The 23716-nt window shown below is 32.0% G+C and overlaps 1 protein-coding gene and 1 long non-coding RNA gene across 2 annotated transcripts; both read left to right on the forward strand.

The window, feature by feature from the left end:
• Positions 1–16131: 16131 nt before the first annotated feature.
• Positions 16132–16720, forward strand: LOC133032766 (uncharacterized). Its single transcript, XR_009685359.1, has 2 exons — positions 16132–16269; positions 16403–16720. It is a non-coding gene; the product is annotated as an uncharacterized LOC133032766 (long non-coding RNA).
• A 966-nt stretch (positions 16721–17686) lies between these two features.
• LOC115713472 (putative nucleobase-ascorbate transporter 10) lies at positions 17687–21988 on the forward strand. Its single transcript, XM_030641958.2, has 14 exons — positions 17687–18461; positions 18587–18684; positions 18775–18951; positions 19068–19168; positions 19274–19349; positions 19559–19618; positions 19818–20002; positions 20174–20270; positions 20388–20474; positions 20553–20611; positions 20804–20895; positions 21131–21208; positions 21310–21473; positions 21591–21988. The coding sequence occupies exons 1-14, from the start codon at positions 18302–18304 to the stop codon at positions 21807–21809; spliced, it is 1653 nt and encodes a 550-aa protein (XP_030497818.1). The 5' UTR covers positions 17687–18301; the 3' UTR covers positions 21810–21988.
• The last annotated feature ends 1728 nt before the right edge of the window (positions 21989–23716 follow it).

Raw genomic sequence — 23716 nt, forward strand, 5'->3', positions numbered from 1 at the left:
TTATGTAATATCCCGATAAGCCTAATGGTAAATAATTAGAGTTTATATTGTACTATGAGTTAATCAGGTAATTAGTGGGATTATGATCTTACTAATCTATTTCAGTATAAAATTTAAATTTTGCTATAAGTAAGTAAATAATCGTAATTTGTTAATTACGGAGATTTATATAGCATGTGTGAATGTAATATGAGCTATATGTGGAATAAAAATATTTTCAGGTTGGGCGACCCTGGAGACTTAATAAGTGGATACATAAGCGTAATTTGTTAATTACGGGGATTTATTTGGAATACGTGGATATAATATGAGTTATTTGTGAAATAAAAATATTTTCAAATTTGGCGACCCTGGAGACCCGATTGGAGGCCAAAAATGTCACAACAGTTTTAGTTAGAAATATTGATGAGATTATTGGGATAAGTTGATTTTAGAAATATCGGGGTATTTTAGAGTACTCAAAGTTGGCTAAATACCTTAGAAATAGAAATTTCTTAATGGCTAAGAAATTATAAAATAACTATTAATAATAAAATTTTTATTAATATTATTATATTATTATTATTAATATATTATTATTATTATTATTATTATTATTATTATTATTATATTATTATAATATTATTTATATATATAAGTTAACGTAAGTTAACTTTTATATATATATATATTAAGTTATCAGTGAAACAGAACAGTTCGACGAACGAAACCCTCGTTCTCCCTCCTTCGATAAAACCTTCTCCCCTTATATCTATTTTCTTCAATTTTCAATCCAAAACTTAGCGATCTAAGCTCTGGTAGTAGCAGGATAGCAAATCTTTGAAGAGGGAAAGCTTAAGGTATGGTTTAATTTCGTTTTAAGTTTAAAAACAATTGGTTTCATATAGGGGTTTTGTGAATTAGAATAGTTATGAAGGTTTTGACCTTATAGAATTGTTCTCAGGTAGTCATGGGACTAGTTTCGATATTTTCTTGTTGAATTAGAAGTGATTTTTGAGTTAGAAATCGAGTTTGAAACTTTTTAAAGCTTAGTCCGAACGTTAATGGCGTTTTTCATTTAAGGGGTCGATTTTTATTTCTGTTACGTAAGGATGGTAGTATTTATGGCATACATGCACCCTGTGAAGTTTGGAGTGATTTGGATAACTTTTGGTAGTGTTTCGGTGAGTGCGAAAATTGAAATTTTCGTATTTCACAGTTTATAGAAATTCCTAAGAGATCAGAAATCGTATTTTTGTCATAACTTTTGACTCAGGTGTCCGTTTTGGACATTCTATATACCGTTTCGAAGATTGCGACGAGCTCTACAACATGGTGTATGTTTTAGAGCCAAAATATAAGTTTTATTTTAGTGTATTTATACTGCGGGGTTCGGTAGAAAACCCTCAATTGTCTTATGTGAATATAAGCAGTGTTTTGGGATAAACACTTATTGGTTTATCGTTGTTGTGACATAGGGCTGAGATCATCGGGGATAGTTCTCCACTTGGGTTGGCTGAAATATATGAATCTGGATTAAAGGTAAGAAAAGTATATTGTACTGCATAGTACACTGTATGTAATACAATTAGTATTGTTATGAATTGATCCATATTGAGATATAGTTAATATTGTTATATATAGAAAAGTATATTGTACTGCATAGTACGTTGTATGTAATACCGTTAGTATTGTTATGAATTGATCAATATTGAGATATAGTTAATATTGTTATATATAGAAAAGTATATTGTACTGCATAGTACGTTGTATGTAATACGGCTTAGTATTGTTATGAATTGATCAATATTGAGATATAGTTAATATTGTTATATATTGAAAAGTATATTGTACTGCATAGTACGTTGTATGTAATACAATTAGTATTGTTATGAATTGATTAATATTGAGATATAGTTAATACAGTTATATATTGAAAAGATTGATTAGTTGAGTATTGATAATGTGATAATATTATGCATGTGATATGTTGGCTCACCTGATTAGGTGATGCAATTTTCCTGGTAACGTACTGGGCGTAAGTACGGGTGTTAGTGATATATGATGAGTACCGAGTGTAGGTACGGGCTCACCTGATTAGGTGATGCGATTTTCCTGGCGACGTACTGGGCGTAAGTACAAGCGTCAGTGACATGATAAGTACCGGGCGTAGGTACGAGCTCGTCTAATTAGACGATGCGATATATTGGTGCCAGTTGTGGCACGGGCTCACTGATTAGGTGATGCAATTGTATGATATATGGGTGCGGGTTTTTGGGCATAGGCTCACCTGATTAGGTGATGCAGTTATGCGACATATGGGTGCCAGACTATGGCACGGGCTTGCCTGATTAGGCGATACAATACAAGATCATCAGATTAAAGCATCGACTTGCCTAATTAGGCAACATGATGTCATGAAGATGGTTGCTTTATGAGGTAACATATATATTATTTATATGATTAAATGAATATGAATTTCATTATTGGTATAATAGTTTTGTATTACCAAATATTTGTATACTAATGTTTATTCGTGGCAGATGCCAGTAGTGATTTGGATTTCATCTTATGAACAAAGTGTGATGGTTTGATTCTTATTGTGTATAAATGACAATATTCGAATAATAAGCTATATGATTGTTATTATTACTTTCCTTGCTGAGTCATTGTGACTCACGGGTGCTATGTGGTGCAGGTAAAGGCAAAGAAAAGCTAGATCAACCATGAGGTGGCAGTCTTCTCCAGCAATGTACATATTGACCTCGCCGGCCTGCGTGCCGAGTTGCCAAGAGTTGTTTTAGACTGGTTGTATCTGCTGTGTATTTTGATTTTATGTTTAAATGGTTGTCGTATATATTTCTTTAGCAAAACTTTTTACAATAGGGATTCCCGGAACACACTTTTTATGCCGTTATAATGTCCATTTTTAGTGTTTTATTTTAGTCAAGTTTTTAATATTATCACGGTTTTTAATAATTAATTATTCTATTAGTATTAAACTAGTTTATAAAATCACACACGTGGCGTCCCTATAGATTAGGGCGTTACAACTTGGTATCAGAGCAGCCATGGTTTTAAAGGTCCTGAAGACTTGTCGAATACGTACATTTGCTGCGAGGACAGGTCAACTCATGGTATAGTAAGTGTTTATATTAATTGCTATTGGATTACCTGCCTAGGCTATTATAAAGTATGTTGGAAAGTAGCATAATGATAATTTTTATAAGAATATGTGTATGGTATATGCATATTGATATTAATATCCGTTTGAGTTTTAAATAGTTAGAAGATGTGGACTAAATATGTGATAAGTTATACAGTAAGGGCAATCAAATAGTCTGATTAGCGAGCTATTTGGGCTCAGGGCAAACAATATGGAAGAGAATTATTTATTGCCATAATGCTGGGAACATGTAAATTCTGTTATACAGGACATGATTAGACGACAAGGAAAAAAAAATCTAAGATTTAAAAAGATGGCAGGTTCATCTTATGTCTGTTCTTATACTACTGACACTTCCTGTTGTACCACTGGATGTGGTGGAATATATGAAGCCAACTTACTAGTAGATCAAGAAGTAAAAACTAAATGAACCACAAATTATGGGATAGAACGAAAGGTTCTAGGGTGACCATGATAGCGGTCAAAGTGAGTATAAGAAATGGCGACCTTATCCTGAGTGTTCAAGATGCAAAAAGGCGCCATTTGAGCCAATGTAGAGCCATTTCTTGTTTTTTTTTATGGGGTAGTGGGTCATCTGAAAAGAACCTACACGTAGTTAAGAAGGACTTATGTTAAAGGAGAAAAGTGTACGGGTCTTGCCCAAGTGATGGTTATGACTCAAGGGGACAGGGATATCGGTCCTTCGGCCGACTCAAGTTAGAATTTATGGGCAATATTATAATTGCTATTGATATTAAACATTATACATTTAGTTAGAGACATCAAGAAATCTGAATGAACTGTGCATGTATGTTATTTAGTGGTAACCCATTTAACAGGGTAGACAGATTAGAAGGATGACAATATGAGTTAAATTGTTAATATTCCCTAGTGGAATATAGAAAATGAGTAGTCAATGGAGGCATCGATCTAATTGATTCAAATAACAAAATCTTTTGTTTAGAAGTGATCTAGCGTTACCAAAGGTGGGACAATTTATGAGTATTGTCTGGAATCCTAGATGAATTAAAGGTGACGATTGTGTAGTAATTTTGAGATTATGTAGGAGTGGGACTACCTATGTTAGCAAGAAGCATCTTTTTTTGGTAGCTCACCATGACGGAACTCCATGGTTGAGTGTCCTTGACTTGGGGTGGTTTCATTTAAGAAAATTTCCCATGAAGCGTGCGAGTAAGAGCAAAGCACGTTAGAAACACTTGGATTGGTCCGTGGGACCAACCGTCAGTCTAGGAAACAGCTAGAGTGATGCAGTCATGTATAAAAGCCATTAATTCGTGGGAATGAGGGCCCAATGGAGGCTTGAAGCAGTGACGTTACTGAGGTAACGTATAAAAGAACATCAGGAAGAGTAGTGGTATCACTAAGGTAAAGAAGATTACCTAAATTACTTAAGGTGATACGGTAATGATGGAGAGTACTTTATAATTGACTAGATAGTCAATATGGTATATAAGGAGACCATTGACATTCTTGGAAAAGATTACTTTATTGTGCAATTATGGAAAGGCATACTCACCTAGAATGGAGAAAAGCTTATGAATTGAGATGCAATTTAATAGACATGTAATTGAGTGATTGGTGGATGTTGGATCACAAAGTAGGTTGTTTATTAAACAACGAGTTATATAATTGAGTGTAGAATAAGTTTTAAAGTGGTTAACGAAGTATGAAGATAGTGATGATTGCAGAGAAGCAATGGTATCATATGAATCAGGGAGTGAAACCTTAGTGGTGATGATGAAAAGAAACTTCAGGATCAAGGAATGATCTTTAATTAATTGTTATTAGTTGAGAATTCGAGAAATGGGTATTTCCAGTTTAGTTGTGGGTACCTGGTATGAGCAGTATTGCCTCTACTGTATAGGTTTAATCAAATTACTTTATAATGGTGGTTAATCGTAAATGATTGGAAAAAAAAATTAATTAATTAAAAGTTGTGTCAATTCAAGGGAAATTGATACAAGTTAAAATAAGTGGAGATGAATAAGATTTAAGTTGACAATAAGATGGGAATTTCTCAAGTTTAAGTGAACAAAAACCAATGATGAATTGCAAGAGGTTTATGAAGGGAGTGATGGCAATTTAATTTTATTAATGAAAGAATGAAAGCAAGAAATACAATTAAGAACAAAAAAAAAAAAGGGGCCTCTACTTTCTGATAATCCACCATGAGCTTACCTTGAAGTTAAGCATACTTAACTTGGGTAATCTCAAGATGGGAAATCTTTCGGGGAGTCATCCCGGAAAGCGTATGAGTGAGGACAAAGTACGCTAGAATGATTCATATTAAGATGCAGAATCGATAGTCGTTCCGCAGATTATCAAGAGGAAGTGATGTGTTAATAAGCGTAAATTTACAAGGTATTGAGATAAGTAAGTGGGTGGAAATAAGAAATGCTCTAATTGAATATCTATCAGAAATGAATACTTAACTTGTTACTAAGTTAAGTCCATAGATCAACTTAGGAGATCTCATAGAAGAAGTAGAAAGACATAATTATGAATTTTGTACTATGCGATCTTATGATTTTGACCGAGTAATAACGATTGGACATACAGAGTTAATATGTTGTCTATCAGTGTAGACAAATTATACTATAAATGAGAATACAAAATTCATACAAAGGAATAGTCTAATCTTGTAAAATTCCAAGGTTGATATTTTTGGCTATGATGTTAAGAATTAAAGAAGATTATTGAGAACCATGGAAGTTAAAGCGAAAATAGTATAATGCTTTATTCTTGAAAGGTGGGTAACCTGCGAAGATCAATAGAATATTAGAAATATACTGTGAGCATATTTGATAAAGGTTAGAATATCTTAGAATAATATCTTCCCTTATGAGGTATTTATTTAAAAAGTGATAATTAAATGTACCACTGGTTAGGTACCTTAATAAGTGTGGTACAAGAGAAATATTATATACATGTTCACTGGATTAAATAGGCTAGGTAGCCTATTAGCTAGCCTTAACTCCTGCGTTGTCCGAGTATATAATGTGTTTCATGTCTCCATGTTGAGAAAATATGAATCGTACTCGACCCATGTTACGAGTTGTGACGATGTTAAACTTCGTACAAATTTATTATATGAGAAAAATATCTTGTCCAGGTTTTGGACTAGAAAGATGAAATGAGACAATTCTACTAGTTAAGGAAGTGCTATAAAAAAACAGTAAGATAGAAGCAGCAATTTGAGAATTAGAATCATAAATATGGGGGTAATATCCCGAATTGTTTAAATAAATTTCGAGGACGAAATTTTTATAAGGAGGGGATGGTTGTAATATCCCGATAAGCCTAATGGTAAATAATTAGAGTTTATATTGTACTATGAGTTAATCAGGTAATTAGTGGGATTATGATCTTACTAATCTATTTCAGTATAAAATTTAAATTTTGCTATAAGTAAGTAAATAATCGTAATTTGTTAATTACGGAGATTTATATAGCATGTGTGAATGTAATATGAGCTATATGTGGAATAAAAATATTTTCAGGTTGGGCGACCCTGGAGACTTAATAAGTGGATACATAAGCGTAATTTGTTAATTACGGGGATTTATTTGGAATACGTGGATATAATATGAGTTATTTGTGAAATAAAAATATTTTCAAATTTGGCGACCCTGGAGACCCGATTGGAGGCCAAAAATGTCACAACAGTTTTAGTTAGAAATATTGATGAGATTATTGGGATAAGTTGATTTTAGAAATATCGGGGTATTTTAGAGTACTCAAAGTTGGCTAAATACCTTAGAAATAGAAATTTCTTAATGGCTAAGAAATTATAAAATAACTATTAATAATAAAATTTTTATTAATATTATTATATTATTATTATTAATATATTATATTATTATTATTATTATTATTATTATTATATTATTATAATATTATTTATATATATAAGTTAACGTAAGTTAACTTTTATATATATATATATTAAGTTATCAGTGAAACAGAACAGTTCGACGAACGAAACCCTCGTTCTCCCTCCTTCGATAAAACCTTCTCCCCTTATATCTATTTTCTTCAATTTTCAATCCAAAACTTAGCGATCTAAGCTCTGGTAGTAGCAGGATAGCAAATCTTTGAAGAGGGAAAGCTTAAGGTATGGTTTAATTTCGTTTTAAGTTTAAAAACAATTGGTTTCATATAGGGGTTTTGTGAATTAGAATAGTTATGAAGGTTTTGACCTTATAGAATTGTTCTCAGGTAGTCATGGGACTAGTTTCGATATTTTCTTGTTGAATTAGAAGTGATTTTTGAGTTAGAAATCGAGTTTGAAACTTTTTAAAGCTTAGTCCGAACGTTAATGGCGTTTTTCATTTAAGGGGTCGATTTTTATTTCTGTTACGTAAGGATGGTAGTATTTATGGCATACATGCACCCTGTGAAGTTTGGAGTGATTTGGATAACTTTTGGTAGTGTTTCGGTGAGTGCGAAAATTGAAATTTTCGTATTTCACAGTTTATAGAAATTCCTAAGAGATCAGAAATCGTATTTTTGTCATAACTTTTGACTCAGGTGTCCGTTTTGGACATTCTATATACCGTTTCGAAGATTGCGACGAGCTCTACAACATGGTGTATGTTTTAGAGCCAAAATATAAGTTTTATTTTAGTGTATTTATACTGCGGGGTTCGGTAGAAAACCCTCAATTGTCTTATGTGAATATAAGCAGTGTTTTGGGATAAACACTTATTGGTTTATCGTTGTTGTGACATAGGGCTGAGATCATCGGGGATAGTTCTCCACTTGGGTTGGCTGAAATATATGAATCTGGATTAAAGGTAAGAAAAGTATATTGTACTGCATAGTACACTGTATGTAATACAATTAGTATTGTTATGAATTGATCCATATTGAGATATAGTTAATATTGTTATATATAGAAAAGTATATTGTACTGCATAGTACGTTGTATGTAATACCGTTAGTATTGTTATGAATTGATCAATATTGAGATATAGTTAATATTGTTATATATAGAAAAGTATATTGTACTGCATAGTACGTTGTATGTAATACAGTTAGTATTGTTATGAATTGATCAATATTGAGATATAGTTAATATTGTTATATATTGAAAAGTATATTGTACTGCATAGTACGTTGTATGTAATACAATTAGTATTGTTATGAATTGATTAATATTGAGATATAGTTAATACAGTTATATATTGAAAAGATTGATTAGTTGAGTATTGATAATGTGATAATATTATGCATGTGATATGTTGGCTCACCACGATTAGGTGATGCAATTTTCCTGGTAACGTACTGGGCGTAAGTACGGGTGTTAGTGATATATGATGAGTACCGAGTGTAGGTACGGGCTCACCTGATTAGGTGATGCGATTTTCCTGGCGACGTACTGGGCGTAAGTACAAGCGTCAGTGACATGATAAGTACCGGGCGTAGGTACGAGCTCGTCTAATTAGACGATGCGATATATTGGTGCCAGATTGTGGCACGGGCTCACCTGATTAGGTGATGCAATTGTATGATATATGGGTGCAGGTTTTTGGGCATAGGCTCACCTGATTAGGTGATGCAGTTATGCGACATATGGGTGCCAGGCTATGGCATGGGCTTGCCTGATTAGGCGATACAATACAAGATCATCAGATTAAAGCATCGACTTGCCTAATTAGGCAACATGATGTCATGAAGATGGTTGCTTTATGAGGTAACATATATATTATTTATATGATTAAATGAATATGAATTTCATTATTGGTATAATAGTTTTGTATTACCAAATATTTGTATACTAATGTTTATTCGTGGCAGATGCCAGTAGTGATTTGGATTTCATCTTATGAACAAAGTGTGATGGTTTGATTCTTATTGTGTATAAATGACAATATTCGAATAATAAGCTATATGATTGTTATTATTACTTTCCTTGCTGAGTCATTGTGACTCACGGGTGCTATGTGGTGCAGGTAAAGGCAAAGAAAAGCTAGATCAACCATGAGGTGGCAGTCTTCTCCAGCAATGTACATATTGACCTCGCCGGCCTGCGTGCCGAGTTGCCAAGAGTTGTTTTAGACTGGTTGTATCTGCTGTGTATTTTGATTTTATGTTTAAATGGTTGTCGTATATATTTCTTTAGCAAAACTTTTTACAATAGGGATTCCCGGAACACACTTTTTATGCCGTTATAATGTCCATTTTTAGTGTTTTATTTTAGTCAAGTTTTTAATATTATCACGGTTTTTAATAATTAATTATTCTATTAGTATTAAACTAGTTTATAAAATCACACACGTGGCGTCCCTATAGATTAGGGCGTTACAATTTAAGTTAATTTTGTAACAACTTAAATTGAATATTTTTCTAAATATTTATTGGAAATTATTACTAAGATGGAAATAATTCATGTTATTTTCATATCCATCTAAGTAAAATTTATAAATATTAAATTAAAATTTATATTTAGAATTTTTCATTCTAAATTGGAAATTTTAATTAAATAAATATATATTTAAAATAAATAGAATAAATAAAGAGAATCAAAGAAAATACAACTCTTTTTAAATAATGAGCTTTATTATTAAGACATTCGATCTCCATTGTGAGTTTTACACCGCGTTTGTTTTAGTGAGTAATCCTCCCTAATGGAGGAACGTTCATTAGCAATTTCGCACCGTTTAATCTCGAATGATAAGTAGTTTGTAAGTGTTTTGTATGGTATAGATCACCCTAATGGTGGCGACCATACTTGACTTGCAAATTATGAAACAATGGTGGAAGCTCATAAGATAGAATTGTCTTGACTCTCGCCTAAACGGGACAACGCTGAATTCCAATCTTGATCGAATAAAAGGTTGCTAGAATGGTTATCATTTTAGATGAGCTGACAACTCCATTCTATGGATGATGCTTTGACTCTCGCCTAAACGGGACACTGTATCAGTTTGTTGAAAAACCTTGGAAATTATTTAGGATTGTAAGTTTTAGTATTTTCACTTGTCATTCCTACATGCTATATGTTCATAATTTCAGAATTGTGTATGAATTTATATTGAACCATGTTATTTTCTGTTATTAAGTTGTAGTTTAATTTCGAATCTTCATTGTTAGTCTAACATGTTTGTTTTTCTAATGAGATAAATCCCTAATGGATTTTCACCATTAGACATACATAATAGTGTAAGATCTCGAAAGATAAATATTGTATATGCGACATCTAACTGTTCATCAATTGATGACACCTTAGACTAGTATTTTTAGAATATGAAACAAGAAGAATATATAAATAAGATTACTTTGACTTTCGCTAATCGAAGCATCGTTGGATTCTTATTTTAAACGAAATTATCCTAATTCCTCTTAGCTTATTCATTTCGAATTAGGTCAATAATATATCATTGGATGAATGGTCGATAAATCATTTCATGTCATTATATTTTCTCTTAAGAAATTAAATGACGCATATGATTATAATCCTGAAATTGTATTCCCAATTGATATAAATCCTCAATCTTAGAAATCTCCTACTTGTATGGGCAAATCTGACTTAGAGTTTGTATTAGTAGTGGTGGTCCAAGATAGAATTACTCATTATATTTGGTATAAATTTAAGTCTTTGACTTTAATTTTAGATTCCAAATAGAAATTTTCTTATGTTTCTAATTCCAGAATACAATACAGTTACACTTTCTCAAGTGTTTAATATCCATCTTCTATTAATTGATTAAAACTGTATGGAATATGAGTTAGGTATTCTGTGACCAGGATCCACTTGCAGTATTCTAAGAACTCTTTGATGTAACTAAACCTATGTCATTAAAAGACACTACCATTTTTTTTAATCTATGGCATTTGTATCTTGTTCATAGTGGATTTGACAAAATCAATCTCTGCAAAGAGTTAATATGCCTATATCCACTGAAAGTAGTTCATCTCATTCGCAGATGGATGTACATTCAAGGGTGGATATGAGTTTTTCGTTGTATTCTTAAAACGATAACTCTAGATTATACCTTTTAGCAAGAAATTTGAAATGTTTGTAAAATTTCATTAATTTCTAGCAATGGTTAAAACCATTAAGGTAAGTGGTTAAAGATCTTGCGAACTGATAGGGGTGGAGAAATAGTTAGTAGATATGCAGTTCAAAGATCATTAAATTGATTTTTGAATTATATCCAAACTTACCTCCCTACAAATTTCGAGTTGCATGTTGATGATTAGTTACTAGTCGTTGCCTAATTCCTTCTATGGTAATACAATTTCAGAATGATGTAATGGTTGTATACTTAATGTAAATCATTACTAGATTCATGGATGACCTAATCAAAATCTTAAGAAAAGCTAGAACTGTTAACCATGGTTTGTTAGCTATTCTAAGTGATTAGGGGTGGACCATCCCATAGTCAATAGATAAGAAAGTTTTTGTTCAAACAAATACTACTTTTCTAAGATAATGACTAAGTCTGAAAATAAAGTAGCAAATAAAGGAGATATTTAATTCTTGATTCCAAAAGTGTTCTATCATCTTATTTGACATATGATGATCCCACTGCCTCTGTTGTCTTGTCACAACCTAAGAGGTTAATACCATTTAGTTTTCTTCGACATAATTCACGGTACCTTGTCGTAGTGGGAGAGTTTCTAGGAACTCACCTTCTTATCACTTGGGAGACACTAGTGATTAAAATCCATTGTGAGTTTAAACAAGTAATGGATTGTCAAGATAAGAAACTAAGAAGAAAGCCAAAAGAACTATGGTTTAATCCATTCACATGGAATAACCTAAAGTTTTCTATTACAAGGACATAAAAGGAAATTTTCGTTTATAAGTCTATTCAATAGACTTAACAAAACTTCCTGTTCCTAGTATTATAGGTTTGAGTTTATCTAAACCTATGGCTTGTGGTATACCTGGTAATTACTTACTCTAATGCAAGCAGCTTACTTTAGTAAGATGCTGAAGCATTTTCTTTCTAATGGCAATCTATAGAAGCTTCACAACTTCTTAGGTATAGATTTTATTTATCTAAGGAAAAGTCTTAACTATTCCAGAAAAGATAAAGCCATAAAAGAATTTCTTATATCAATAGTGAGAGGTCTTAGATATGCTTTTGTATGCCTTAGACCAGACACCTGCTGTTGAGTGGGAGTAATGAGTAGGTATCAGATTAATCCAGGAGAAGAACATTGGAAGACAATCAAGTAAATCCTAAGATTAAGAAGAGGAACTATATGTTAGTCTATAAGGGTGTGTTTAAAACTCTTAGACTACACCACATCAGATTTCGAAATTTGCCTTTGTGCTAGAAAAACTTTCTGATTGGTGATTACTCTGGGGGTGGAATAGTGATTTTGGAGAAGTCTAAAAACCTATCTGAAGTCTCTAGGTCTACCAGGAAGGGACTGAATGTTAAAGTTACAGGAAAGGTACTTATTCAGTCTGAGGAAAGTTCTATACATTTTTGGCACCATTCCAAATTGCCTAAACTACTAGTGTTAATTTCCTATTAACCAAAAGTAGTTGCCAAAAGTATAGAATCCAGTATCCCAAGAGAGTAGACATATAGAGAGGAATTTCACATTATCAATAATTTTGTGATTAAGGAAGAGTAATGGTGGAGAAAATGTTGTGTTTAATTCAACCTTTCAGATCCTATTACGAGGAGTTTACTACTACTACACTTGATTTGTATATCAAGGTGTTGAGATTATTTGAAACGCACTTTTTTTTTTATATTAGTGCAAGTGGGAGTTTGTTAATATAATCAGATTTACTTATTAATATAGATCAGAAATAACATTTAATGTTGCATGGTTCACATGATTTATTTCATGATTATATGTACATAATGTATGAATTCATCTGAAACCCTTTTCACATACTTGATCCTGTTTATTGTGCCGTCAACACATTGGAAAGTAAACATGACTATGTGAATAAAGTTTCCTAGATTTATCAGACATAGGGTTTTACTGATATGATAATCTACAACAGAGTTTACTTACATTCGGAGAAATGCTATGTTCTTTCCAAAGCATTGGTTAAAGTAAGGCTCAGGTGGGATGCATGGAGTATGCATCGGAAGGGATCGATATTGAACTTTGACTTAGATTTATTAAACTTACCGTGATATCTATTCAAGTCAATATCGCCTAGTTGATCCTAGATCAAATGATCTTAATCCTGATATGATTAGGCTCAATCTCGAGAGGCTATTCGTGTTCTTTGATTTGTTGGTTAAGCCTACTTTTAGGTCAGGGTGATACGTACATTTTGGGAACACGGTAGTGCAATTGAGTGGGAGCGCTATCATAAACATGGAATCTATAGCTTCTATCTGGCGAATAGTAAGCAAAGGATGATCTCCTTCGAGCTTGACCAAACGAACATAAATGGTGGAGTACTCATTTCACATAAGCTGAAATATCATTTATACGGGGTCAAGTGTTTTAAGGAATAAATACATTGTAGGGTGTAACGGTAATTTAATCCCTTTACAGTGTAGATCATTCATATAGAGGATCAGTGATCAAATTAGGATTATAACAATGGATAACTAATGATGTGTCTATATGGTGGAACATATAGAGCATCCTATTATACTAAGAGTGCAATTCTAAGTTTTATGCGTGGATTCAACGAAGAATTAATAAGTTAGTGAATTTTAGTGCTAAATTCTTGATCTACTTATTGGAAGCTCGGTTATATAGACCCATGGTCCCCGCACTAGTTGAGATAATATTGCTTGTAAGACTCATGTAATTGGTTTTGGTTAATCAATTATAATTCTCAAATTAGACTATGTCTATTTGTGAATTTTTTCACTAAGTAAGGGCGAAATTGTAAAGAAAGAGTTTATAGGGGCATATTTGTTAATTATGATACTTTGTATGGTTCAATTAATAAATATGATAAATGACAATATTATTTAATAATTATTTATAGTTATTAAATAGTTAGAATTGGCATTTAAATGGTTGAATTTGAAAATTGGCATTTTTGAGAAAATCAGATGCAGAAAAGATAAAACTGCAAAATTGCAAAAAGTGAGGCCCAAATCCACTAAGTAGGGCCGGCCACTTTTGTAGGATTTTTCCCTCTGATATTTTTATTATTTTAATGCCAAATAATTCAAACCTAACCCTAGTGGAATGCTATAAATAGATAGTGAAGGCTTCAGGAAAAACACACTTTTCTTCTGACACTTTTCATTCAGAAAAAACTGAGCCTTCTCTCTCCCTATCTTTGGCCGAACCCACTCTCTCTTTCTTCTTCCTTAAATTTCAAAATTCTTAGTGTAAGAGTAGTGCCCACACACAGCAAGTGATACCTCAATCATAGTGAGGAAGATCGTGAAGAAACACATTCAGCAAAAGGAGTTTCAGCATCAAAGATTCAGAGAAAGAGATCCAGGTTCAGATATTGATAATGCTCTGCTACAGAAAGGAATCAAGGGCTAGATATCTGAACGGAAGGAGTCATTATATTCCGCTGCACCCAATGTAAGGTTTCCTAAACTTTATATGTGTTTATTTCATCGTTTTAGAAAGTTCATATTTAGGGTGTTAATCAACATACTTGTGAGTAGATCTAAGATTCTGGTAAAATAAATTCCAACACTATCATCATGTACACAGAAGCCCAATATAGTTTCATGCTTTCTACCAAATCGCATAAGATTAGGGATTGTATCCCCAGAATCTCGGATAAAGAACAATATCTTACTAAATAAGGAAATAGAGTAATTGACAATCAAGTAATTAATATGTCATTAGTTATCCACGAAGATAAAACACAGTTTTGACAACTGGCATCATGATGTTGTATCCACATTATCATACTCAAGGCACCCCATGGGCCGGGCTTCACTAAAAAAGCCCAAAGTCAATATGTTATTTGTAAACTCTCCATTAGAGAAAAAATGGTAATTAGTATGACCTCTATGCACTATAAATACTACACAAACCCTACATGCAAAGGGTTAGAAATTCTTGGCTCACTTGCTCATGCAAAATAGAGTGCTCATACCTTATTTTAATCCCTTAGGCTTTTCTAGCATCTCTTAATAATATTGACTCGTAAACTAAGGCTAATTATTAACACCATAGCCATGTGAAAACCTTGAGTGTTCTTATTTTATTTTCTTTGAATTATATTTCTTTGACTTATATTCAAATTATTGGTTTTTGAAAATTTCGGTAAACAAATAATATTTTATTTTTTTTTGATAAAATCACACCAAATATATTTATCCAATTCCAAAACTTTATCATGGGATTATGACTTTGTATTCTTTTTATAAATTTGTAAATTGTGTTTTGGATAATAACTAGTATATTAAATAATAATAAATAATGAATAATGTGTAATATTTGAATATTTTTTATACATTTAAATTTTTAAAATAAATTTTATTCTTATATTAAGCAACTTCCTATCCCATTAAGAGATTTCTCTCTTTATCCTCGATGAGAAATAAGCAGGGATGAACATTAAAATATTTAACAGAGATGGAGACAGAGGAGCAGTTCCTCTTAATTTTTTGACCCGTGTGCATTTGGAGCACAATTATAATAAACTATGGGCAAAATATAGTATTAATTCATTTTCTAATCCTAATTCAACACAAAATTTACACACTATTTTTTGATTTTGCATTGGACATGTCTACATTTCTTGATTTTGCATTGGACATGTCTAAATTTTTTGATTTTGCACAGTGTCGTACCCAATTCGATATAATAATAAAATGTAGTATTTTTAATAAATGTTTATTAACGTTGGCCAACCATTTTTTTCTTTCTCATATTTATCTAATATTTAATTCCATTCAATGTTCATTCAAAAAAAAAAAAAAAATTCCATTCAATGTTTTTTTATATGAAAAATTCCAATCAAATCTACTATATGCATCTATTGACTTTTGTAACCTTACTTTCAAATAACAATGCGTATGACACTTGATTGTCCCTCTTTCAACGCGTAAATCTTCACACTTTTACTAGATTTACCAAAAGTTGGTCTGTTTCGAACTCTTTCTTTATACCCTACTTTAAAAAGAGATGAGAATCCCGGTCTAGTATTACGCATAATGATTGTTCAAAAGAAACAGTGCAAGGTTACTACTCTTTATTATTCTTGAAAAAAAAAGACACCAAAGAACTGTTTCGTTCAATATTATTACTTTGCAATTTCAAGGTTGAATAATGAATATGTTTCTTTTGGCATTTTTTCTTTCCTTTTTTATGCAGAGAATATCTGACGAAGGTGGCATGCTTTTGTACATAGGATACTATTTCTGAAATTACAAAGGATCTTATTCTAGGATTAAGGACATTTTGTGAAAGATACAGATGTAAAAATCAACGTTAGAACATTATTATATATATATATATATATAGTATAGTTTTGCTTTAGCTCTATATATAAATATTCGGTTACACAGTACACTTTCTTAGTAGCTTAATAATGGTGAATTTATATTTATATATAAGGTTTTAATTTTGTATTGATGGTGCTGTAACGTATACTATTTATAGATTAGAGATTATATATTCTCTTTCTCGCCCCATTTTTAGTTCACAATAAATAGGCTAGTGAGCATCTTTGAGTTTATGAATGAGATATGAGAATAATATAATATTGTAGGTTTTTGTTTATTTGCTTGTTATCATATATTTAAACATATAGAATTAAGTATTAAGAAATTAATTAGGTTTTACAAAGTTTATTAAAGTTGTTTACTTTCACGCCAGCATACAATTAGCTTTAAACTATTTCATCACATTAAATTTGCACGTATATATATAGGTTATTATTACTATTTCCCATCACCTTGGTTTCAACCCTTGTGCCAAAAACAGGCATAGGCACGTAGGGCCAAATTGGTGACTATGCTGTGAGAAACAAACACGCTATAGCTCCATAAGTAAAAAAGAAAAATTACTAAATTATAAATTTAAAAAATTGTATGAAAATTTTAATTATAAAGAGATTATAATCTAATTCATTATAACAACAAATATATAAACTTATACATAATTTTCACATTCTAAATGTCTTTATTTATTACTTTTTTACATAAGTTTGAATTTATATCCTTTTGAAAATAATTTAAAAATATTTTATAGTCTTTTCAAATTATATTTATAAATGTAAAAAAAAAAATTACTCTTTTTTTTTGTTTTTTTTTTTCAAATTTACGGTTCGGGTTCCTCAAATGATTTTTCCGATAGTTTCTATATGAGTTCCTATACGGATTTTGGTTACAATTTAAGTTGCTCTGTTAGTTGCAATATGAGTTTCTATGTGAAATTCTGTAAAAATGAAAAAAAAAAAAAATATATTATGAAGTGTAAAAGTGAAAAAACCTCCAAAAAAATCATAATATATATGGTATGGTTTTTAACATAAAATTATATTTATATAAAATATTTTGTACACAAAATAAAAAAATATACATTCAAATATTATCTATTTTGTAATTTTTTTTTGTGATTTTCTTTTTTTAAAAATTGAGTTGTAGTAGGTTTATCTTTCAGTTGTAACTTTCTAATGGTTTAACAAATTAATCATTAGTTCATTACGGCCTTCAACTAAATCATTTACGTTTTAGTTGTTTCTTGCAAAACTCAACAATATTTGTAATTTAAATCTAACAAGAAACAAAAAAGACAAAGAAGAAACAATAGCTAGAGATGATCCGTCCTTGTTAATGATTGGTTTGAGTTTTAGTGAAAGGATATTGTGTTAGTTTATTTAACTAATTTCATTTGACGAACCAAATTAATCAGAAATCCAATCCTATCTACCTGGGATTGTTTTTTATTTTTTATTATTCTTGAACAATTACTCTATGAGTTGAGAATTCATATCAATAGCAACTGAGCCGATAAAAAAGAAAGCAAAGGAGGGAAAAAAAATATATTGAAGCTGACTTCGGCAATGAATCATTATCTAATTTAATACAAATCTTCACCTAATCTTGTTGCTAACCTCCAATAATAACGGCCATTTAATTATATTATAGGAAATCTGCAATTGTAACGTTTTCATTTCCAGGTAGTTTTTTTTTTAATTAATTAGGCAAACGTTGCAGTAGTGAAGTTTGAACATATATACCATATTCTCTAGTGTTTGATGAGCTAGACATGACCCAATCAGTCTGTAGTTGCTGCAACAATAACACTGTTTACAGCAGTGGCGGGGGTGGAAGCAGTGGAGAGAAGATGGCAAACGAGGTTGAACCACACCCATTGAAGGAGCAGTTGCCTGGTGTTCAGTACTGTGTTAACAGTCCTCCTCCATGGTGTTAGTATATACATACACTCTTATTATATACAAGTGCATGCTTTACTTTAGTGGATGTTGTTCTTTATGTTTTCCATGGGGCACGTGCTTCTAAATCTTTTTAAAACTTATCTTAATCCGTGCAGCTGAAGCTGTAGTGTTGGGAATACAGCATTATCTTTTGAGTCTTGGAATTACAGTTTTGATTCCAAGTATAATTGTTCCTCAGATGGGAGGTGGAGATGTAAGGATTTTAGCTGTTTAAATTAATTTATTTAATTGTGTATGATTTTGACATATTACACTAATTTATTTTCTTGTCTTTTGGTCACAGGTTGAAAAGGCTAAGGTGATTCAAACCTGTCTGTTTGTTTCAGGCTTCAGCACGCTTTTTCAGTCATTATTTGGTACTCGATTACCAACTATGGTAGTGGGTTCTTATACGTATGTTATTCCCACAACTTCTATCCTTTTATCCACCAGATACAACATAATCCCAGACCCAAAAGAGGTATTTTAATGCAGGTTATTGAAGCTAGAATTGCTACTGAACTTTTCTAATCTGGTTTTGACTTCTTTATCATTGACTTTCTTGGGTTAATTTTTATTTATTTTCTTTTCTTACAGAGGTTTGTACAAACAATGAGAGGTATACAGGGTGCTCTAATCATAACCTCATGTTTTCAGATAGTCATGGGTTTCCTGGGCCTGTGGAGAAATGTTGTGAGGTAACTTTGTATCAAAGCTTTGAGTGGCTTATTCAACTTTTCAAAATTGTTGCTACTGAATATATCTGATCTTTGTAATCATTGTTTTCTAATTTACTGGTTTAGGTTTCTTAGTCCCCTTTCTGTTGTCCCACTTGTAACTTTTGCTGGACTTAGCCTATATCGTCTTGGTTTCCCCATGGTAAATATTTCTTGATCCTCTGCTACTCTTTCCCTCATACTTAACAATTTTAATACTTATGGTTCAAGTGCAGTCATAATCATAGTTTTAGAAGTTTTCTTCATAGACTGCAAATTTTTAAGCTCTCTGTACAATTTTATTAGATAGCTTGTCTGCTATGCTTTTTCGTTCTTCAACTTCTGTTGCGCTGACTGTTTCTCCTCTTGTAGCTGGCGAAGTGTGTTGAGGTCGGGCTTCCAGTGTTGATCGTCTTTGTATTTGTCTCACAGGCAGGTGGCAGCTTAAAACAGGGCTTATATTACATTTTTATTAAATAATAAAAACTCCATGTTCATTACTTTTTCTTCCATGGAATCGAACACTTGCCTTATTATTATTTTTTTCCTCCTGTTATACTGATGATCTGATAGTCACTTATTTATGTTCCACATGTTAATGAGTGTGTTCTTGTGATCAATGGTCTTGCAGTATCTTCCTCGTTATATACAGTCAAAGACACAAAAATGTGATAGATTTTCATTGCTCTTCTCGGTTTTAATTGGATGGCTTTACGCACTAGTATTGACATCAAGTTGTCTGTACAACAATAAACCAATCCATACTCAACTTAGTTGCCGTACTGATAAAGCCGGGCTCATTGAAAGAGCTCCTTGGTGAGAAAATAAAAGGGTCTATAACCTGTTGTCCTGATATTCTGTTAAATAATGCTTTTCGCTCTCTCTATATATTTTATATACAACTATTATGCCATTAGCGGAGAGTTGCAACTATTTCAGAACTATTCTTTTGCTGGAAGTAAGTATTTGAGGACTTGTTTTTTGCAGGGTGTACATGCCTTATCCCTTTCAATGGGGTAGCCCTACCTTCAATGCTGGAGAAGCTTTTGCAATGATGGCAGCTTCGTTTGTTTCTCTCTTTGAGGTTAGTGTTGAACTTTAAGCTTGTAAAGATTAAATGGAGTTTATGGTTGAGTTTGTTTGCTGTAAAATAGTTTTGAGAACAATACCGGTGCTGAGATTATGGTTTAATTATTTGCAGTCCACTGGTATTTTTTTCGCTACAGCAAGATATGGAAGTGCCACACCTGTTCCACCATCTGTAATTAGCCGAGGTGTTGGCTGGCTGGTAGGGTATGCATTGTTCATATATTTTCTAATGATTTTCTCTCCATCCTGAATTTGTTTTCATGATTTCAATTTTCAGGGTATAGGTGTTTTACTAAATGGCATGTTCGGTTGTCTAACTGGTACTACTGCATCAGTGTAATGCCTTCAAACCTCTGCTGAAATCTAAGAAACTTAAATTTTCTTTTTAACAATATTCAAACCACTTGAAAAGTGAGATTAAATTTGACTACCTCTACTAAAATGCAGTAGGGAATAGGTGGTTGTTACATCTTATAACCATTTTGTTTCACTAAGTTGGCTTCATAAATATGCAACTTTCGTGTGTAGTGAAAATGCTGGTCTATTAGCACTGACAAAAGTTGGAAGCCGAAGAGTAATCCAGATCTCAGCTGGCTTCATGATTTTCTTCTCCATATTTGGTATGACACAGTTCATCTTTGGTTTAGAATAACTTAATCCGCAAGAGTTTGTGTTCATTTTTATATTCTCTGCCACAAGATTGTGCAATTCTACAGAAACTAGAAAGGTTGAAATTGAAGCTACTGCATAGTTAACGAACTATTTCTTTTCTGTAATGGCTATTACTATACCATTCCACTTTATATTTCTTTAAGTTGATACTCATAATGCTCAATTTATATGCTTCTAAAACAGGAAAGTTTGGAGCCCTTTTCGCTTCAATTCCTCTGCCTATTATAGCAGCATCATATTGTGTTTTATTTAGCTATGTCGGTATGTACTAAGTTTCTTCAACCCTTGGCATTTGCTATTAATCTTCTGTTTCCATACAGATGACATAATTTCATACTCATGATCTGTTATTTTGGTTGCAGCTTCCGCTGGACTTGGTTTTCTCCAGTTTTGCAACTTGAATAGTTTCAGGACAAAATTTATATTGGGTTTCTCTTTCTTCATGGGAATTTCAATACCACAATATTTTAGGGAATATTATCACACAGAATCATATTTTTGGAAAGAGCACAAACCTGCTGGATGGGTGAGCTTTCTGAAATATAACATAATGTAGTCCTTTATATTCCAATGTAATTTTTTTTCCTTTCATAAGCAAATATTTCCACCATGACCTTGTTAACGAAACTTTCTGCATTTCCAGTTCAATGACTTAGTGATGGTTGTCTTTATGTCTCATACCACGGTGGCTGCTTTGGTTGTTTTGATCTTGGATTGCACACTTTTTCGAGAAAATGATTCAACCAGAAAAGACAGTGGCTTGCATTGGTGGGAGAAGTTCAGTTTATATGGTTCAGATGTCAGGAACGATGAATTCTACGCATTGCCATTTAACTTGGATAAGCTTTTCCCAGCCCTTTAATTAAACCTAATTTTTTTTCATACTTTGTTTCTGCAAATTCTGTCTGAATCTGAGCAGTTCCTCACACTCCTTCCTTTAATTATAGTCCAATAAGGGGAACCATAAATGAGAAATTCACTTGGCTTGACTGTAGTTTATATGCAGTTATTTTTTTTCTTATACGTACTATTAATTAAAAATTCTGCATATGTACGTTTTTATTGTTTTTGTAACATAGTGAAAAAGAGAAAGAGAGAGTCCAAGTAGGCAAGACAAAATACTTCGAGAAAGAAGAGCATGAAAATAAGTTTCTTTGATAGATGATGGTATAATGTTTTTAGATAACATGACTTTTCAAACTATTATATAGTATCTTTAGTCAAGAACATGCCGATTGATCAGTTGGACATATATATACCGGGATTTCAACACTCAAATCTGGGAAACGATTTAACTTACACCATTACTCATACCAAACCAACAGCAGCAGCAGGCTTGAATGTATTCCCCTGCAAACCATAAATAAGTATTTGTTCTATTTTATTTATTTATTTTTTTGGTACTGTACATAATATTATAAGAAGAACAGTTTCTAAAGCATTTCTGAATGACTTGAAAAGAAAATAATTTGAAGTATTTTTCAGTCTCACCACGTCACTGTTCAGCAATAATCATCAGGTAAGGTTTGATATGGTGAATCCTCCTCCATCATAAATTGCTACCTGACATTTATATATCAACTACAACTATATATATATATGACATCATAACCCAGTTTGGAAAAGCTTGAAAATTTCACTTTCACCAAACCATAGTATATCTAATTCTACAACTACAAGGACTCAACCATAAAATCAAGCAAACTCAACTGATCAATCCCCCAACACCTGTTCCCAGCTGTATTTTTTTTCGCATTCCTTATTAAAGTTGGTTTTCGTCATAGATTTCTGGATTGAACAAATTACACTTTCCAAAATCATGTCAATCATAATAACATCATCATAAGCAAGAGCTAGCTACCTAGCTATAGCAAAACCCAACACTCTGATTAATTTAATATATAGTAAAAGAGACAAAATCATTTAGTTTGTCAGCATATCAAAACCGTGGATAGCTTTTCCACGCAAGCAAAGTTCTAGCTTTCTTTGCTGACATGTAAAGCGACACTCAAGTTATAACAACATAACATGCTTGCTTCTTCTATTAGGGTTTTAGTGAAATTATTAAATTAGAGCACCCAAAACATCATGATTTCACTCGCATTCTGTTTTTGAATTTCATTTTAAGCGTAATTTACAATTATCACTTCCATTCTTTTGTTGGTTATACTCTTTTTCTTTAATTAAGACTCCTTAAAAAAAAAAAAAGGAAGCCAATAATTTTATTAAGTAGTTGTTGGTACAGTGACAGTAGTAATCATTAATTAAAAGAAAAAAAAGATTTGATTAATATGTACAGGATGGTCTTTTTGTTACCATATATTCTTGATTTTCTTCACAAAATTTCCACGAAAAGTTGAGGTATTTGACTTTTTTTTTTTATCAAGTTGATGCAGACACATGGAAATGTTGGAATGAACCATGCATGAAAGTGAAATGTTTATTTGGAAGGAAGAAAAAAGAAGTGTAATATGTAACAAAGGATAATTAATTTAAAAGATTGATGGTCGGTAGTGTAGTGTATTGTAGTATTAGACCTCTACAGTACCATTATATATTTCACATATATATATAAATACATATATATATATCTCTGTGTGTGTAGCTTCTAGCAACTTTTGACTTCTCTTCTGTAGTTGGGCGACCATCTTGGCCAGCTCAAGCTGCAGAAAGAGCCTTATTTGCCCATACTGTATTCAATGGAGTGATATATATAGTTTTGAGTGAAATTATAAATAAAAATAAATAAGTAATACCTCAATTATTTGA

This window comes from Cannabis sativa, chromosome X, assembly GCF_029168945.1.
Source record: "Cannabis sativa cultivar Pink pepper isolate KNU-18-1 chromosome X, ASM2916894v1, whole genome shotgun sequence".
Lineage (NCBI taxonomy): Eukaryota > Viridiplantae > Streptophyta > Magnoliopsida > Rosales > Cannabaceae > Cannabis > Cannabis sativa.